This window comes from Chiroxiphia lanceolata, chromosome 13, assembly GCF_009829145.1.
Source record: "Chiroxiphia lanceolata isolate bChiLan1 chromosome 13, bChiLan1.pri, whole genome shotgun sequence".
In the NCBI taxonomy this organism is placed as follows: Eukaryota; Metazoa; Chordata; class Aves; order Passeriformes; family Pipridae; genus Chiroxiphia; species Chiroxiphia lanceolata.
Genome location: NC_045649.1, coordinates 16,581,637 through 16,599,005, shown reverse-complemented (window position 1 = coordinate 16,599,005; position 17,369 = coordinate 16,581,637). Strand labels below are relative to the sequence as shown.

Sequence of the window (17,369 nt, the reverse complement as noted above, 5' to 3'; positions counted from 1 at the left end):
TTTGTGTTGAAAGGGACCTTAAAGCCAGTCCCACCCCCTGCCATGGGCAGGGACACCTTCCACCAGCCCAGGTTGCTCCAAGCCCCGTCCAACCTGGCCTTGGACACTTCCAGGGATGGGGCAGCCACAGCTTCTCTGGGCAACCTGTGCCAGGGCCTCCCCACCCTCTCAGGGGAGAATTTCTTCCTAATATCCAATCTAACCCTGCTCTCTTTCAGTTTGAACCCATCTCCCCTTGTGCTGTCACCACATGCTGTTGTAAAACATCCCTCCCCATCCTTCTCTGCCGGATCATCCGAGCCCAACTCCTGACCCTGCACAGACACCCCAACAATCCCACCCTGTCCCTGAGAGCGTTGTCCAAACGCTCCCTGAGCTCTGGCAGCCTTGGGGCCGTGCCCACTGCCCTGGGGAGCCTGGGCAGTGCCCAACCAGCCTCTGGGGGAAGAACCTTTTGCCAACACGCAGCCCGACCCTGCCCTGCACAGCTCCGCCGCTCCCCTTGGCCGGCGCTGCCCTCTCGTGGGCACTGCCCGCGTTTGGTTTGCAAGGTTTGGGAACCGAAGGAACAGTCGTACAGCACATCCTACAGCAGGTATTTGCTTTCTGGTTGAAAACTGTGAAAAGGAGATGCCTGTCAGCACTTTATTAGTGTCTATACAACCTCTCTGGAGGACCTTTAAAATGCGTTCAGCAGTCTCAAGACCAGTCACTCCGAAGTGTAATAGAATGTAAACCTATTTAACGAACTCAGGTATACAAACAGTAAAATCATGTCCTGAAAAACTTAATTACTGATTCAGCAGTTCAGGGAATGGATACAAGGACAAGAGCACTGTTGTTCTGTATTGACTGGCTGCTGTTTCACCAAGTTATCAGTGCTGATCTAATAAATTTCCAGTCTGTTTGTGTGGGCTACACTTACTGGCTCTTTCCTAACTCTCTGCTCTTATCTAGAAAAGGGCAGTAGATTGTAACCCAACTGCTTGGTGCACTGTTTTCCTCAAAACATTTAATTTTACAAAGATGCACTTGCAGCTCCTATATGGAACAAACGCATATATGCTTAAACTTTTTTGTTCTTTCCTGTGGGAGTATGCTCACATAATTTACAACAGAAAAGCCATCCAAGGATGCCAGCTAGCTACATTCTATTTTCATTGTTCAGCAATGACAAAGGTCTGTCTTAGCATGAATGCTTCACCTGCGAATTCTTTTTTCTTCAGAATGTGACAATGAAAACATTCACTCTAGCAGAAACATTCATAATGCAAACCACAGTCCACTAACTGAGACCACCAACACAGTTACTGCAGTTTCAAGTACTTGCCAGGTGATAGGGGTATGTGGGAACCATATCATGGTTCTATGGAATTGACTGAGAATCCTGAATTTATTCTAACAAATATGACCTGGGAAGTAGTTTTCAAATAGAGCAGGCAGAGATTTCTTGAACCAGTGTAAAGTTTAATGAAAGAGTAAACATGGGCTCTAATCAATAAAGTCATTGCTCAGTTGTCACTCAGCTAATACTCCCCATGCAGCCAAAATGCAAAGTCAGTGAGAGGGATTTTCTGCAATGCTTTTCTGAAACAGAATTAAGCAGAACTTCAAGCCCAGGCCCAGTTCAGATCAGATCTAACTGCACAGTTCCTAAAAGAGACACAAAGCTTTGCAAGGTCCAGTGTACAATTTATAAAACTGTGAGTAGTGTGGAATCAAAATTACCTCAAGTAGACTTAAGGGGCCTATAAAATTTATATAACAGAGGTGGTCTTCTAATATCCAGAACCAAAGCATATATATTATACATGAGAATATTTTCAAGTGGCCTGTTCAGAGAGCAGGCTGCCGAGCAGGGGGGATCTGCCACCAAGGTTTCCCTATACAAAGATTAAACACACAAAAAATTATATAACAAAGAGAAGAGAATAGCAGAGCATTTTAAAACAGGGCACAGCTAAGATGGGAGATACAGATCATATCAGATATGCAAACAACACTTATTTCTTCACTGTAATTTCAGTGACTGTGCTCAGTTAAACTGCTGGAAGTGGTAAACAGAGAATAGTGCCTACAATTAGTGCCTTAATTAGAAAGAAGCTTCAAACAAGTAGTCTCAGCCACATTGTTGACTTTAGCAAAATTAGGCTAAATTCTGTTTAAATGTGGGAAACTACACAAGAATCAACCAACAACTGCAAAATCTATATGTCAGCTGGAAGGGGCTGCCTGACACTAAGAATTAGAAAAGCAAGGCTTTTCTCAGAGTATGGAGCTCACGTATGTAAGGTAGGAAAAATGACAAGGAATTCGTAGAAGGAAGGTACTGCCAACTACATCAAATAGGGGTCAGGTACCCTCAAGGCATTAATAGTTCCCAAATAGTACTATTTGAGGTATCACTGGAAGTTGTGGATATGCCCATTAATCCACTGCAATGACATTATCTCAAGTATTACCAGCCACAATCTGAAGAGCAACTGTAAGACTACAAAGAAACGAGAAAAGTATACTTTCATTAATTACTGTGCCCTCTCCCCAGGACAACGCTAAAATCATTGAATTAATAACATGTACCCAATCCGGTAAGAACATTCTATAATATGTTATATGCAAGCTGGCTTTAGCTCATTTTGTTAGTAGGATTAATTTTTAGAAATTTAAGACTTTCATGTTAATCCCAGATAATAATGCAGTTTGGTAAACTAATCAGATTACAGTGAATGTCAGTGCCATTTGATTTTAAATGATGTGAAGCATATTACTGGAACTATCACCCTCTCGTTTTCTGAAAGGATGATTTGGAAGAATGTCAGGCAGGGTTCACTGAGTCTCAACAGCTGCAGAGCTCTGCTTCAAGTCCTTTTTAAAATTATGGCTTTGTTTATTCTGCTTTATCTCTGACTGACATTTTCTGACAGCAAGTTAGGACAATAATTTTAAAAAGATATGGACTTTGTCACAGCAATGGATGTTCAAATACTGTGTAAGAAACTGGTGTACAAACTTACCTTCTACACATACACCACTAAATTACCACCTCCTACAGCCAGATATCTGATGTGTATTTTCAATTAAAAATTGACTGCTCTACCTATCCTTCCCACTCATTTGATTCATGAGCTTCATTTTGCATCTCCCTCGTTCCCCATACCTTTAGTCCAGTTGGTTCCAGCAGGGCTCAAGCCTATTTTATTTCTGGTTAATCAGATTAGGTAAGAAGCTGGGATTGTGATGTCAGTGCGTTAATAGAAGGAAGTAATGCTTCCTGCAGGAAAGATGGCAAATTTGACCTTTTAGAAGCAGGTCTTGATCTGACTGCAAGATGAAAACAGAGCAAGCCAAACCGCAGTAAGAACACCAACTCATTCCACGAGAGCAGCGTTCAAAGTGAGGTTATGGCTCATGGACTGCAGGTAAGACAGAATAATACCCTCATGTTTGCTGTTTTGCTTGAAGGGAGCTTTGGGTGGGGGGAGGGAGGTCAGCTTCAGCAAAAATAGTAGAACATTAGAAATAGTAATTCATGAAAGGCCTCAGTTCTCACTTATAAAATCTCTTTACAGAATTGCTGTAGTTCATTTTGTTGGGTTTTTCCCCCTTAAACTCAGAAACCTACAGTAACTGAACAACAGATGACACTGAAACTAAATTAAATAACTAATTTCTCAAGTTATAAACTCATGATTTAAAAATTTAATTACTTTGTATGATAGTTTAGCCAACTGCTTTATTATTATGGGCTGCTGCTGTATTATTTAGCATGTGCCACCAGACAAATGGTTTTATGAGCCTGCTGGGTGTATGCAGCAGGTTGCTATGGTGATGTGGTGCTCAAATTCGTGCAGTCCTTAAGGTTCTGTTCTTGAACCTTCCATCAGACCTTAAAAAAGCCTTCACACACAGCAGCAAACAAAGTATTAATGTAACAGATATTGTTTGCACAAAATACCCTCAAGAAGCGCAGTTGTTAACCAAATAAAAGGTACAAAGGTGCACTGCTGGAGGAGCTCTAAACAGTAATGACTGTGCACACCTGTAAGCCTTAAGATCAGCTTTATTCCTTAGGTACATTAACATGGACAAAGCCCCTTCATCACTTGAGCTGAGCCAGTTGTGATGCCTCTCATCAAGTGCAGCAGGAAGCTGAACTTACTGTCAAGGAGGCTGACCTTTAACTTGCTGATAAACAAATGAAAGCCCAATTTATAAATGCAAAAGCAAATGGTAAAGCTGAAGTCCATTAAACACTGCAGTCAGTATCATGACTGGGCAAAAGAAACTGCTCCAATCACAGGGAGCACTGTCACTGCATTTTAGCTGCAGTTATGCAGAATGCAAGAGAGATGGGGATGTTGGAAAAAAATTAGAACAAAACAAAATCCAACAATAAAACAAACAGAACTTTTTAAACTGTTCATCATGTCAGTGACTACCCTTAAAGGTGCTTTTTTGGAACTCCAAATGAAAATCATGCTTAGGTGTTCCTGTCATCTCAAATAAACACTGTTATTGTACCGATGCTTCTAATGAATTCCTATTGTCATTGACTCTTGTTGACAGAACCCCATACCCTGCCTGTGTATTCACCACTGGCAACCTCACACAGGCAGAAATTACCCCTTTTCAAGCTGTCCAGCTGGGCTAATCCAACACTCAAACAACGAGCAGCTCTGCACTGCACTGAAGCTGCTGTGCATGTCCTTGTCTAGGCTGACCCACAGTCATACCAGTGCCACTGCCAGAGCCTCTCCCAAGATCAATAAGGCACGAATAAACCTAATTTAAAACCAGTCCTTCACCTAAGCTTTCACTTTGCTGATTTTAGCCACGAAGAAAATAGTGGTTAAACCAGGCAAAATAGTACTGCTGCCATTCAATCAGGGCTCAGCTGTGAGGTTATTCTGTGTGTGTATCTTGGACCATTAGGGCCTATCAATTCTGAGTATTTGCAGAATACAGTTAGTCCAGCCAGGGTGAGATTCTTTATGCATTGCCTTGTAATACAATAATCCGTTCTCTGAAATCTTTAACACCTGTCTCAAGCTTTATCTTTAAACGCAGTAAGCTATTCATGGCCAACTTAAAATAAATGGCAGTAATTGCTTATCTCATTTTTGGCTGCTGTGAGTTTTGCAAGTAATAACCTCCTACTGTTCCCTACAGTCCATTTTTCTTTTCTTCCTAAGTACTCATCTCTGCTATGCCAAAAAAAGGAGAATTAAAAACAATTCATCTCTCTAAAGAGTTTGCAGGTGTTAACTTGTTATCAATACTTTATGCTATCACTGCCTAGTCCACAGCTCTGTGCTATTAGCAAAGCACTGTACTGAGTTCTGTGGAATGTGATTGGTGTGTACATAACCTATTTTGCACTAGTGAAACTCTGAGCCAGCTTTGAATGTTTCTTTCAGTCAGTTCTGTATTTTTAACAATAGCAAGGTAATATTAGATGTGACAAAATCTCGCTAATTTGATTTTTTCTGGACTTATTCCTTCTACTTCATTATATGTTTTTTTCTTGCCTGCTTTTGTGCCACCACGTTATAAATGAACAAAGCATCCACTAAGGTCTTGAATCCAAAGACAGATCTGTTTGGGGCCAGAAAAGAAGCCCAAAATGGAGAATGTGTAGCCTGTAGGAGGACACCTCTGGGTGCAACAGCCTGGTGGAATGAGCATGTTGAATAAAGAACTCTAATTCTAAATCTTGGTGTCAAAAGAGTTAAAGCCCTGATGGGTGGGAAGCAGCCATGGCCTGTCCCAGCCATGCTGAGGAGCTCTGCTCACAGGGCAAACAGCACAATGAGCTGAGCTGCAGCTCAGCAGGTCTCTGCTTCCCACCTATGGGCACCCTCTGCAGCTTCTCCTCTTCCCACTGCCATCTCAAACCTTCTCCTTTGGGGTGAGTCATCTCCCCTGTCCTCTGGTGGTTGGTATGTCAAACGTTCAGCTGTGAATTCACTCGTAGGAGGCAGACTTTTCTCTTTTACACAATGGAAAATGATAGTCCAGGTAGTGCATCACCCCAAAGTAACCTGCTGGCCTGTAATCCCAATCTACTTGCCTTAAATTTTAATTTTTGCTTGTCTACCACACGATCAAGCTACTGTGCTCTGCAGAAGGGGAAATGGAATACAAGGGGGGTGTTATTGTTTTGGTTGGGGTTTTTTAATGGGTTGATGATGGCCGAGAATTTCTCTTACAATGACTGGGGCAGAGTAGTTGTCTATCCAGTCACAACTCAGACAAGCACACTAGCTCCTAAGTTATCAGACTGTGAATTGTTCTATCAGAAAGATCAAAACCTCTCAGAAATATTTATATTGTGACACATTACTGGGTGGGAGGAATTCTTTCTTGACATTATCAGACTGGAAAGCTTTTTTCTATATGACTCTGTTGCTACTCAGAGCTATTTACCTTTCACTTGCAGATAAGAGATGAACAAAGTGGCTACAACAAAAATCTATTTTGCATTCCTAAGCATTATGAAGAAGATTTAGAAAGAGTCTTCATTCCTCATGGACTCATCCTGGACAGGTATGAGAGGAAAGAGCAAAGTGAAGTCAGTGATAATTTCCCTGTGCAGCCCATGAGAAACGTGGAAACTCTGCAGCTCAGCTCTAACACTTCTGTTCTAGAGTTTAATACAGGAGGGGGTTATGGAAAAGATTCCTCTACAACACCAGTTAAGTTTCCATAGTACCTCAAATATCTCCAAACCTGTCTCTCCTGTAATGTTTAGATTTAAGGATGAAACCAACAATATGTCAAGTGGATTAGGCATCATCTTGTGCACTGCAATACATAACTTTCCTATTTCTTCCTGTGGTCACAACTTGCTAGTTATAAAAACCTAACAGCAAGATCAGAATTTTAACTTGGACACTGCTTAATATATGGACAAACAAGTATGATATACAAAACAATTTACAGAGTGTGTTTTCTCTTTTTTTTATCTCCCAGGACAGAACGCTTGGCTAGAGATATCATGCAAGACATGGGAAGTCATCACATTGTTGCACTCTGTGTCCTTAAAGGAGGCTATAAATTCTTTGCTGATTTGCTGGACCATATAAAAGCACTAAATCAAAATGGTGACAAATCTGTGCCTATTACTGTGGATTTTGTTAGAATAAAAAGCTACTGTGTAAGCAATTTTCTTTTCTTTGGAAAATTGACTCTCTGCATAGATTGACATTCTAAATGCTGGTAGTTTACATGAAAACTCCACAAAAATTGAGTTTATGCATATATCCTGTTCAAAGCAATTCAACTGATTACACACTGAAAAGGAACTGATTTACTGATCTGCCCCAATGAACAGATGGATGTTATACATTCACTTCAACAAACATACAGCAGAACGAATCAACATGACAAAGCCAGGGCAGGGATCCAACATCCTCCTCTTGCAAAAAGCAAGAGCAGCACACCATCCATACATACATACAGGATAACACTGTTCAGCATGTTTTATGTGACTTCCCTCTCTTCTTTCTATTTCTAGAATGATTCACCTACAGGAAAAATCAGTTTTGTTGGCGAGGAACTGTCTACACTAAATGGGAAGGTATGAACCAGCATCTTCACCTTTTAAAGGGAAAGAACTGTTCTTGTTTATCTTTCAGGAAGTCCATCTTTATTAAGATTTTGGTGCTGCATACTTACAGCCACTTGACACTGATTTAAAATGCTGGACTTTGAAATATTGAGTAATTCCCACTGATCTCAGTGGATCCACAATTTATCCCACAGCCCCTAGAAATGAACAATACCAAACTGACTCGTCAGGATGGCTCTAGAATACTAGTGTTATACATAGAATAATGGATACAACTTGACTCACTGTGTTTTAAGTTTCCATAAATACTTACAGAAAGACTCTTCAGAAAGTACTAAAGTAATGTCAGTAGTTAAGTAACAAGCTCTTTTGAAAATGAATTGCAACTTCCTAATAACTAAAGTTTGTAGTGTGCTTTTCCTGGATGTATAATTTACTGAATGTTGCCATGTAAATATTTTCTTTTCTCTCTTTTCTCTCCCTACGTGATCTCTCCCAGAACGTGTTAGTAGTAGAGGTAAGTAAAGGTTGGACGGGGTGGGGAATGACATGGATGTTTTTCTCCCCTTTCTGCAATTTAGTACATATTGCATATAAACCAGTGTCACTGGGCTGCCAGGGTTTTATGCTCTGAATGAATCCACTGACAGTCTGGTTTTCCTTTCAGATTCAAAGGATTCAGTTTATTTCTTTAATCTCTTTCAGGACATTATTGAGACGGGTAGAACAATGAAAGCACTACTTTCAAAAATAAAAGACAAGAAACCAAGGATGGTTAAAGTTGTAAGGTACAATAACATGGCCACTGTATGTATTGTTATTGTATTGATATATCAAAATCATTTGGGTGAACAGGCAATGCACGCTGGTGGGTGTTGGTTTGGTTTGAAGTTTGGGGGAAGAAGAAGTAAATGCAGGATGCAATCCTTATCCAGCTGCTGAAAAACTAGGTGTTTATTAAACTGGGAAACTTACCCATGCACTACCACATTCATTGTTAAAATTTTTAAAAAGGTTTTCTGGCTCTTTCTCTGTAGTCCATAAAATCTGACGGATTCCCTCTTGCTTACTTCCTCCTGTTTGAAGTAAATTATTCTCTTCCGTCCGTTTTCTATAACCACATCAGTTGCCTCAATACATGAATGAAAACATCTTAAAATTGCCAGTAATACAAGTTTCCAGAATCTTGCAAGATTACTTTAAGTAGCATTATACATCAGTTTTTAGTAGATCTCTGAAATGAATTTTTGGGGAATGTTCCTGTGTCTATCAAGTGATCACTATACTTGTTTTATGTGCTGGTTATTCTCCTTCCGGTGACTGTCCTGGAGGTTCTCAGTTTCTTCCAAAGGGCACAGGAAAACCAAGAATGGATATGACTTTGTGGAAGAAACTGGAGTGACATTGCACAGCTTGTCACCTTCTCCCTCCCTCCCCACTAAAATCTTTACCTTCCACTTGAATGTGCTTCCCTCTCTGTGCTATTCTAGTTTGCTGATACATGGAAGGATAACGATCTGGGATACGGAACTGAAGGGACCTGAATGTAAAACCACAGAGCCATTTGGACCTCCAGAACAAACCTAGATCAGAACCTTTCCTTCTCCCTCCATTATAAAGCTGAAAAGTACCTTTTTCTATTACAGTAATCTCCCTGTTTTAATTTAACTGCATGATTGTAGAAGCCTAAGGGGAGGGGTGGGAGAAGTGAAGTCTACAGCTTCTACCTTCTCTGCTCTGCCTTACAGCCTGCTTGTTAAAAGGACATGTCAAAGCCCAGGTTACAGGCCAGACTGTAAGTATTGTGTTCTTCTGGTTACCCAAAATACAGTCTCATAATTTCACTTCATGTGGTCCGTCTGACAACTGGCATATAAATTTCAGGAAGGCCAAGAGAAACAGGTGGAAAATATATGAAACCCAGTGAACTGATGAACAGTTACTCCACCCTGAGACCTCATGACCACCTTCTTGGTATCCCCCTGGCTGGCCTGAGCACAGGATTAGCTATTTGATCAATAAATTAATTTAAAAATCAATAAATAAAATAATTAAATATAAATTCAACCATTTAGATACCAGAAACAGAATCCAACCTTAGCTGTGTATCGTTTGACTTTGACCCCAGAGGGCAATTGTTTTGACTCTGTATTTAACTTGCCTTTTTTTCAAACTGAAAAGTCCTATTGAGTCGCAGTGCATCTACTTTCACACAAGTAAAATCTCACTCCTTGTCTCCTCTTTCAAGACTACTTCATAACTAGGTTTTAAACAATTATTTTGTTCATAAAATGCATTCTGTTAGCACTTTAACTGTATTACTAACTGATGGGAATGGTTTATATTCTAACCTCTGTTATCAGTTTACAGCCGATTCTTAAGGAAGTGTGCTCAGTACCCCGAAAGCATGACATTTGTCAGCAATTGTGCTTAGCTCAAGCATGAGTTGAATACAAACTGTGTACTTAAAAACTATTTACACCACCCGAGTATAAAAAGAACTGTACTTTCTTACAGATATAGGCTTTGAAATTCCAGATAAATTTGTGGTTGGATATGCCCTTGACTATAACGAATACTTCAGAGACCTAAATGTAAGTATATGCATGTGCCTCCGCTGTCAGGTATGAAAGCTGCCACAGGTAACCAGCAAGAATATCCACTTAGAGCTTCTCAACAACTATAAAACCTTCAAATCTGACTAGAAACTTCTGTTAAAAGCGCAAATAATTTTTAAGGTGCCAAGCTGGTAATTCAATGTAAATGCATAAGAACTTCTTCATGCCTTATCTTTTAATGACTCTACTCCACAAGTCCCATGGCCCATCTGTGGTGTACCACATTTGAAATCCCCCAGGATGGTAAGCAGCACACAGTCTACTGACCACATCTGAAAAGGAAATAACTTGTAATTTGACATTCACTTGATTGCCTCTCTTAGTGCAATCCTATGTTACTCTTTTCTAGCCAAGTCTTTAAGACGACTGTGTGTGGACTGTAAGTGAAGGTTTTCCCTACACTGTGTAATGTGTTCATCAAGATATTTCTTCCTTTGTTCCATTACAGCCTCCTTGGGCTGCACTGAGTGAGCATTAACTGATAAAAAGAACTGATCTTTTTTTCCTGCTTTTGTTTTCAAAAGTACTTTCTTAAATCTAGTTAAGTGGAAAAGTTTTTAACTTGAAAGTCTGATTACTGAGACAAAGCAGTTCTGTTAAAGACATAAACAATTTGTGCTATTGCACAGCAGCCTGAAGGAGGATAAAAGAATTGAAGAAACCTGACTTCTACAAAATATATAAATTTATATGTTACAGGTGAGCTTGGAAAAAATATTAACATCACAACTTTACCACAAGTAGGAAACTTGCGACAATAATGGCTCTGGGGTGTTTTCCTTACAATTCTAGTAATGTGACTGAAAATCTTTCTTGAATTTCCTTTGAAAGTAAAGATTGACTAAAGCTGTACTTTTTTTTTTCTTTAGCACATCTGTATTCTGAAAGAGAATGCCAAAGAGAAATATAGGATGTGATAACATCAGTCTTCTGGAACAACAGTTCAGAGACGTGTACAACTGTGTGGGCAAGCAAGAAGTGACCTACTAATTGTACTTTTTTTCACTCAAGAACTACAATATTTTCTAAACATACTAGTCTATGTATTATTTCCTAGAGTGATTATGTAAATCAGCTAAAGGTGAATGAGGTTTGTTCAAATTTCAGTGAAACCTGAACAGAACACTGGCCATAAACCAGATATTCAGGTATTCTGCTGGAACCAGGCGGGAACCTGGAACCTGTTTAGCCATGGCATGTACAAGTGCATATCAAGAGGTTTGGAGTTTAATTTAGTATAGTAAATAGCTCATTATTTCTGTTGTATATAAACTGCACGGCCCCCACACAGCCCCTCACGGCTCCCGGAATTCCAGCTTCCATCCGTTGCCTGGCAACTGGAACGCTGTCACAGCGACTGTTGCGTTGGTGCTGGTGCCGCGACACCCTCAGTTCCCTATTCCCTCTCATCCTACCCTGTTCCCTGCGGCCTGAGCTCTGTCAGGCAGCGACATTCAACGCTTTGCCAAGCGAATTTTTTGAGAGATTGACTCTCCGAAAACTCAGTCTTGCAGTTCAGGCAAAGACTGACCGGGCTCTTCACCAACTGAGCCCTTTCAGAGAATTGTCTCTGAAGATCACTCGTGTCCTTTATTGGAAGGTAAAGCTCGACGATGTTAAGGTTGACATCCTGCTGTGATAGACCTGGGTTTCCTGAGACATGTCAGGAACTGTTCCCCAGCCCTGGCCATATTTCTTCATTGCTTTCCTAGGTGGCCTCAGCTGCTGTGTCCTGGCACAGCTGGTTCCTCTGCCCAAGCTCAGGCCATTCGTGCTCTGAACACAAAGCTGAGGGGCCAGAGCTGTCTGTGCCCTGAGCCTGGAGCAGAGGGGGAATTAAGATCCTCCCTTGACTTGTGGGCTGGGGAAAGGGCTGTCTGCCTGTGGGGAAGACGAAGATCTCTCCCCATGGGACAGCGGTGGTGGGCTGGAGCTGTGCTTTGTCCTGTCCCTGGAGAGAGATGGGGCTGATTTCTCAGTTCTGCTCCTTCCCCTGAGTCTGGCAGGCAGATCCCTGTAGGCTTTATGGAAGTGGAACCGTGGGGCTATGGAAGAGCATCACGCCAGGGCTAGAGGGCAGGGGAAGCTGCTAGCCTGGATGGGGGCGTGGAGAGTGGAAGCCCTCTGTGAACAGCAGTGTGGGCATGATGGACAGGCTTCCTTTGAAGTGAAATGAAACTGCAGTTAGAAAACTGGCACAAGTAACCCAGAGTAGCGGTCTGAAAAATCAAAGCTATGTGTAAATATATACATTAAGCTGAGAGATCTCACCGGGGATTGTCCAGTGGACTCTCCCTTTTATTGAATGTAAGTTTTAGTCAGCTCCTCTGTCTCTTGGCTATTTTTGAGGCTTTTAATACTTGGATTGTTTTTTGGAATAACTTGTTGCTTGTAGCGCTGTGGTGTCCCTTGAACTGTCGGTGACACCGATTCCTTGATGTTGACCAGGGGAGAAACCATTACCCCAGGAAATTAGTTCTGCTACTTGTGTGTCCCTAAGGAGAACTAGAGGCTAAATTTTAACGCCCAGCACCTGAACCTCACTGACTCCCACCTGTACTAATTGATTAACACAAGCTTTGGAGGCCTTAGCTTGCTCCCTGTTGACATACAGGAGCACGAAGCTGGGCAAGAGGGTCTGCCCGTGTCCTCCAGCTTTCCCGAGCCCTGGGCTGTGGCTGACTGGCTGTGATAGGGCTGCGGTGGTGCTTCCTCAGCGCTGCTGGCCGGGACTGTCACGTTCTCTGCCCCCAGAGCAGGTTCCCAATCCCAATCCTGGGGACCGAGGGCCCGCTGTCAGTCATTGCCTCAGTAATTATTACAATCCAGCTTTCCTTAGGACTGGAAGGTTCAGCCTTCACTGTCCATTGCTCTGTTTCCAAGGTGCTTCCCAGCATCAGCCACTGTCCCAGAGCTTAGCTGGGTAAGACAGCCCGTGTCAGTGACAGGCAGAAGAGAAGGTTGTGTGGAGACCTCGTAGCACCTTCCAGTACCTGGAGGGGCCTGCAGGGAAGCCAGAGAGGGACTCTTTGTCAGGAACTGTAGTGACAGGCCAAGGAGTAATGGGTACAAAGTGAAAGAGGGGACATGTGGCTTAGATATTAGGAAGAAATTCTTTACTGTGAGAGTGGTGAGACACTGGCACAGGTTGCCCAGGGAGGTTGTGGATGCTCCAGCCCTGCAACTCTCAAAAAGCCAGGCTGGAGGGGGCTCTGAGCAATCAGGTCTAGCGGCAGGTGGTGACACAAGATGATCTTTGAGGTCCCTCCCAACCCCTTAACATCCTGTGAGTCCGTGATTGTCCAAGTGTTTGGGCAGAAATGCAGCACTTTGCGCGTCCCTCTCCCGCCGGGAGCTGCTCCAATCCCGCCGTTCAGCCGGGGCTGAACTGGGTCCGTGGAGGTGCCCAGGAGCGAACCGAGCGGAGCGCCGGGAGATGGCGCTGGGTCCCTGTGGATCAAAGGCCCACAGGCTGTGCCCGGCCGGGCTGGAGCACAAAGCCCCCACACAGCCCCTCACGGCTCCCGGAATTCCAGCTTCCATCCGTTGCCTGGCAACTGGAACGCTGTCACAGCGACTGTTGCGTTGGTGCTGTCGCCGCGACACCCGCAGTCCCCGATTCCCTTTCACGCTACCCTGTTCCCTGCCGCCTGAGCTCTGTCAGGCAGCGACATTCAACGCTTTGCCAAGCGAATTTTTTGAGAGATTGACTCTCCGAAAACTCAGTCTTGCAGTTCAGGCAAAGACTGACTGGGCTCTTCACCAACTGAGCCCTTTCAGAGAATTGTCTCTGAAGATCACTCGTGTCCTTTATTGGAAGGTAAAGCTCGATGATGTTAAGGTTGACATCCTGCTGTGATAGACCTGGGTTTCCTGAGACATGCCAGGAACTGTTCCCCAGCCCTGGCCATATTTCTTCATTGCTTCCCTAGGTGGCCTCAGCTGCTGTGTCCTGGCACAGCTGGTTCCTCTGCCCAAGCTCAGGCCATTCGTGCTCTGAACACAAAGCTGAGGGGCCAGAGCTGTCTGTGCCCTGAGCCTGGAGCAGAGGGGGAATTAAGATCCTCCCTGAACTTGTGGGCTGGGGAAAGGGCTGTCTGCCTGTGGGGAAGATGAAGATCTCTCCCCATGGGACAACGGTGGTGGGCTGGAGCTGTGCTTTGTCCTGTCCCTGGAGAGAGATGGGGCTGATTTCTCAGTTCTGCTCCTTCCCCGGAGTCTGGCAGGCAGATCCCTGTAGGCTTTATGGAAGTGGAACCATGGGGCTATGGAAGAGCATCACGCCAGGGCTAGAGGGCAGGGGAAGCTGCTAGCCTGGATGGGGGCGTGGAGAGTGGAAGCCCTCTGTGAACAGCAGTGTGGGCATGATGGGACAGGCTTCCTTTGAAGTGAAATGAAACTGCAGTTAGAAAACTGGCACAAGTAACCCAGAGTGGCAGTCTGAAAAATAAAAGCTAGACTCGATCCCAGTATGGGGGAACTGGAATAGTTTATTGAAACGAGAACACTATTTTAAAGGCATCTGCGTTTGGACATGTTAATGAAGGGGACAACCTATGTTAATTAGGGAATTACACAAGTTTTTACTGCAGGTTCCAAATAGTTAATTTTTCTTCTAGTAGGATTACATGGGGGATAGAGGGATTACAGGGGTTTAGACATAGTTTTAACAATCACCCCAAAAAGTCCTTTCTTAATTCTTCTTGGAGCCAGGTTTATATCTCTGGTTTGCACATCAACAGGTCTCTGGACAAGGGTCCAAACTTCTTGAATCACGACATGTTTGTCAGCTTTGTTTTCCTTTGCTGAAAGCTGGGTTTGGGCTCCCACATCTGCCCCTTCTTTTTTTTTATTTTTGTAAAAAACAAAAAACTCGGAAAAAACTTTGATCAAATGTTTGCTAATGCAAGACAAAATACAAAGGAATACAAATATTACCATAAATGTTTTCTTTAACTAGAGTATTAAATTTATCATGCGAACTAAACATGTAATCTAAGCTTTGATTACTATTTTCTTTCTTCAACTTATCAATGCTTTGATGTATCGGTTCAGAGTGAAGTAATAACAAATTTTATAGCTGCACTTTAGAAGCAAAGGTATTCTTAAATGGGTCTAACAAGAAACATTGCAGTCTTACTTTTAATACCACAAGTGAAATTAATTTTAGCAAGGAGTCTCCTTTTTCAAGGCAATGTACAGTCTTTTATATACCTGAGATGGAAAGTATGATTATGCAAAGGCACTGTGTGTCAGAATAGTTTGGGCCACAAGGTTTGGCACTATAAAGGCATGTGAAGGAATCGCAGCTCTTTTAAGGCATTCTGCACATTGCTACATAAATTATTTTCTTAAACTTAGCACTAACATTAAAAACATTTAACCAATCAAAAAGACTATCAAACATTTCTGGATGTAGAAAAGTAAACAAGGAACAACATGCGAGAAGGAAAGAGTCCCAACAATGGGACTGGATTAATAACCCTGGATTAATATAAAACTTGTTTAAACAATTTAACTTATTTCCATTATTTCTTATTAGAAATTACTTTTATAAAACTTTATGTAAGCTATCTTCTAAAGATCCTATTGACTTATAAGCAATTGATTTTGAACCAAACTTAATAACTTGATGATTTCAGGGTTCGTATGTTCCTGATTTTTACCGGAAAGTGTTTTTTAGTGTTTGTTTTTGAAAACTTTTATTTAACCTAAAACATTTCTGCAAATGAAATTCTATTCAACTCAGGGTGATATGTTTTCTGTTTTTTATCTAAGGGTGTTTGTGCATGTGTGAGGTAATGTGCATTTGTGTATAAATCAGAACATATTAATTATTACGTATTCACACGCATGTTCGATGGCCATCGAACACACATCATACAAACATACCTTTGGGTTTCATTTTACAGTGTCTTTTGGTTATGAACTGAGAAACTGGCATTTTTTGTTTCTCACCCTCAGACTAGTAATATATGTTTTCTGTTTTGATGATAGTATAACCTGTAAAAACATGAACATATTTTCCTTCATGTTCAATTTAAATTTCAAATACATATAAACATTCCTATAGTTCAAGGATTAAATATATACTACTTCTATTTTTAAGGCAAATATATGTCTTTCTGTGTTAACTTGGCTTTTGGACTTAAGGAAAATTGTTATTGCAAAAACTTAAACATTTTCAAAAATACAACTACGCATACATTTAAAAACAATTTTGGCTATTAGTTGTAGAAGGGTATCTTCATTCAGCAAAGGTTCTTTGCTTTCCTTCGCTTTTCCCTTTTTTTTTTCCTTTGTTTGTTTGTTTGTTTTTGCGCGGGGGGGACAATCTCTCCATTGGTAGCATTTTGTTCGCCTTATTCACACTGTGAAACTGAAACAGTTAGATTAATAACCAAAATGGTTTGCAAAAAAGACCAGTTCTTAGTTCAGGCTGTGAGAAAAATCTCATTTTATTAAATTTAGAAAAACGGCAAAAGCACTTGCAAAACAAAAGGAATAAAATGAAAAGGAAAAATTACAACACGTGTTGGGTGTCCTGGGCATACAGGATTCCCAGGAACATCCCTTCCAATTCAAAAGTCCCGCTTTTTAAACATCCTTAAGGTTCAACCCTGTTACGTCATAGAAGAGGCGTTTCCCTCTCCTTTTATTGGCTGTGTCGTGCTAGAAGGTGGAGTGTCCAGCACTATGACGTCTCTCAGGATCAGCCATGTGGCATAAGGGGTTTCTTCACTAACATTCATTTTACAGTTCCTTATTCCCATCCGCATGTTCCCCTGACAGCGGTTCCAGGCTGAACCGGTGTCTTACAACTACGCGATACACCTTATATTTGCTTGTAATAAAACCGATTCTTTATTTCTCACAAGGCTGCAAAGAAAAAGGAAAAAAATCAAGGAAGGGGGTTTTTGCTGCTTTGACTACTGCTGAAGTCGGCAGCTTTGTGTCTGCCCCACTCCCTTTGTCTCCGTGGTCACTGTTCCTGGGTGTCTCCCGTGCTGTTGCTCCCGGGTTTCCGCTCGCTCCCTCCTTCGCCGCTGGTCCCACTCGGGCTCTTTCCTCCCTCGGACCTTTCCCGGAGCCCCCCGGGAATTCGGTGGGATCCTCTCCGCCGCCCACGCTCCACAGCCCCGGTTTTTGCGTACCTCCTGCGCTGTTTGTGTTCGTCTTTC

At 42.2% G+C, this 17,369-nt stretch overlaps 1 protein-coding gene across 2 annotated transcripts; it reads left to right on the top strand.

Annotated features, from left to right (window-relative positions):
- Window positions 1-3,294: 3,294 nt before the first annotated feature.
- On the top strand, window positions 3,295-11,787 carry LOC116793355 (hypoxanthine-guanine phosphoribosyltransferase-like). 2 transcript variants are annotated; one of them, XM_032701154.1, is made up of 9 exons: window positions 3,295-3,419; window positions 6,440-6,546; window positions 6,973-7,156; window positions 7,517-7,579; window positions 8,070-8,087; window positions 8,276-8,358; window positions 9,319-9,365; window positions 10,088-10,164; window positions 11,058-11,787. In XM_032701154.1, the coding sequence occupies exons 1-9, from the start codon at window positions 3,402-3,404 to the stop codon at window positions 11,103-11,105; spliced, it is 645 nt and encodes a 214-aa protein (XP_032557045.1). In that variant the 5' UTR covers window positions 3,295-3,401; the 3' UTR covers window positions 11,106-11,787. The 2 variants fall into 2 exon arrangements, with proteins under 2 accessions (XP_032557045.1, XP_032557046.1); XM_032701155.1 differs by lacking the exon at window positions 11,058-11,787 and adding an exon at window positions 10,888-11,043.
- The last annotated feature ends 5,582 nt before the right edge of the window (window positions 11,788-17,369 follow it).

What these genes read in the sequence shown, in the direction of transcription:
- LOC116793355 (XM_032701154.1), top strand. An exon ending in CATGGACTCATCCTGGACAG is followed by an intron (nt 6,547 to 6,972) that starts GTATGAGAGGAA and finishes TTTATCTCCCAG; the next exon opens with GACAGAACGCTTGGCTAGAG. An exon ending in AGGATGGTTAAAGTTGTAAG is followed by an intron (nt 8,359 to 9,318) that starts GTACAATAACAT and finishes TCTGCCTTACAG; the next exon opens with CCTGCTTGTTAAAAGGACAT.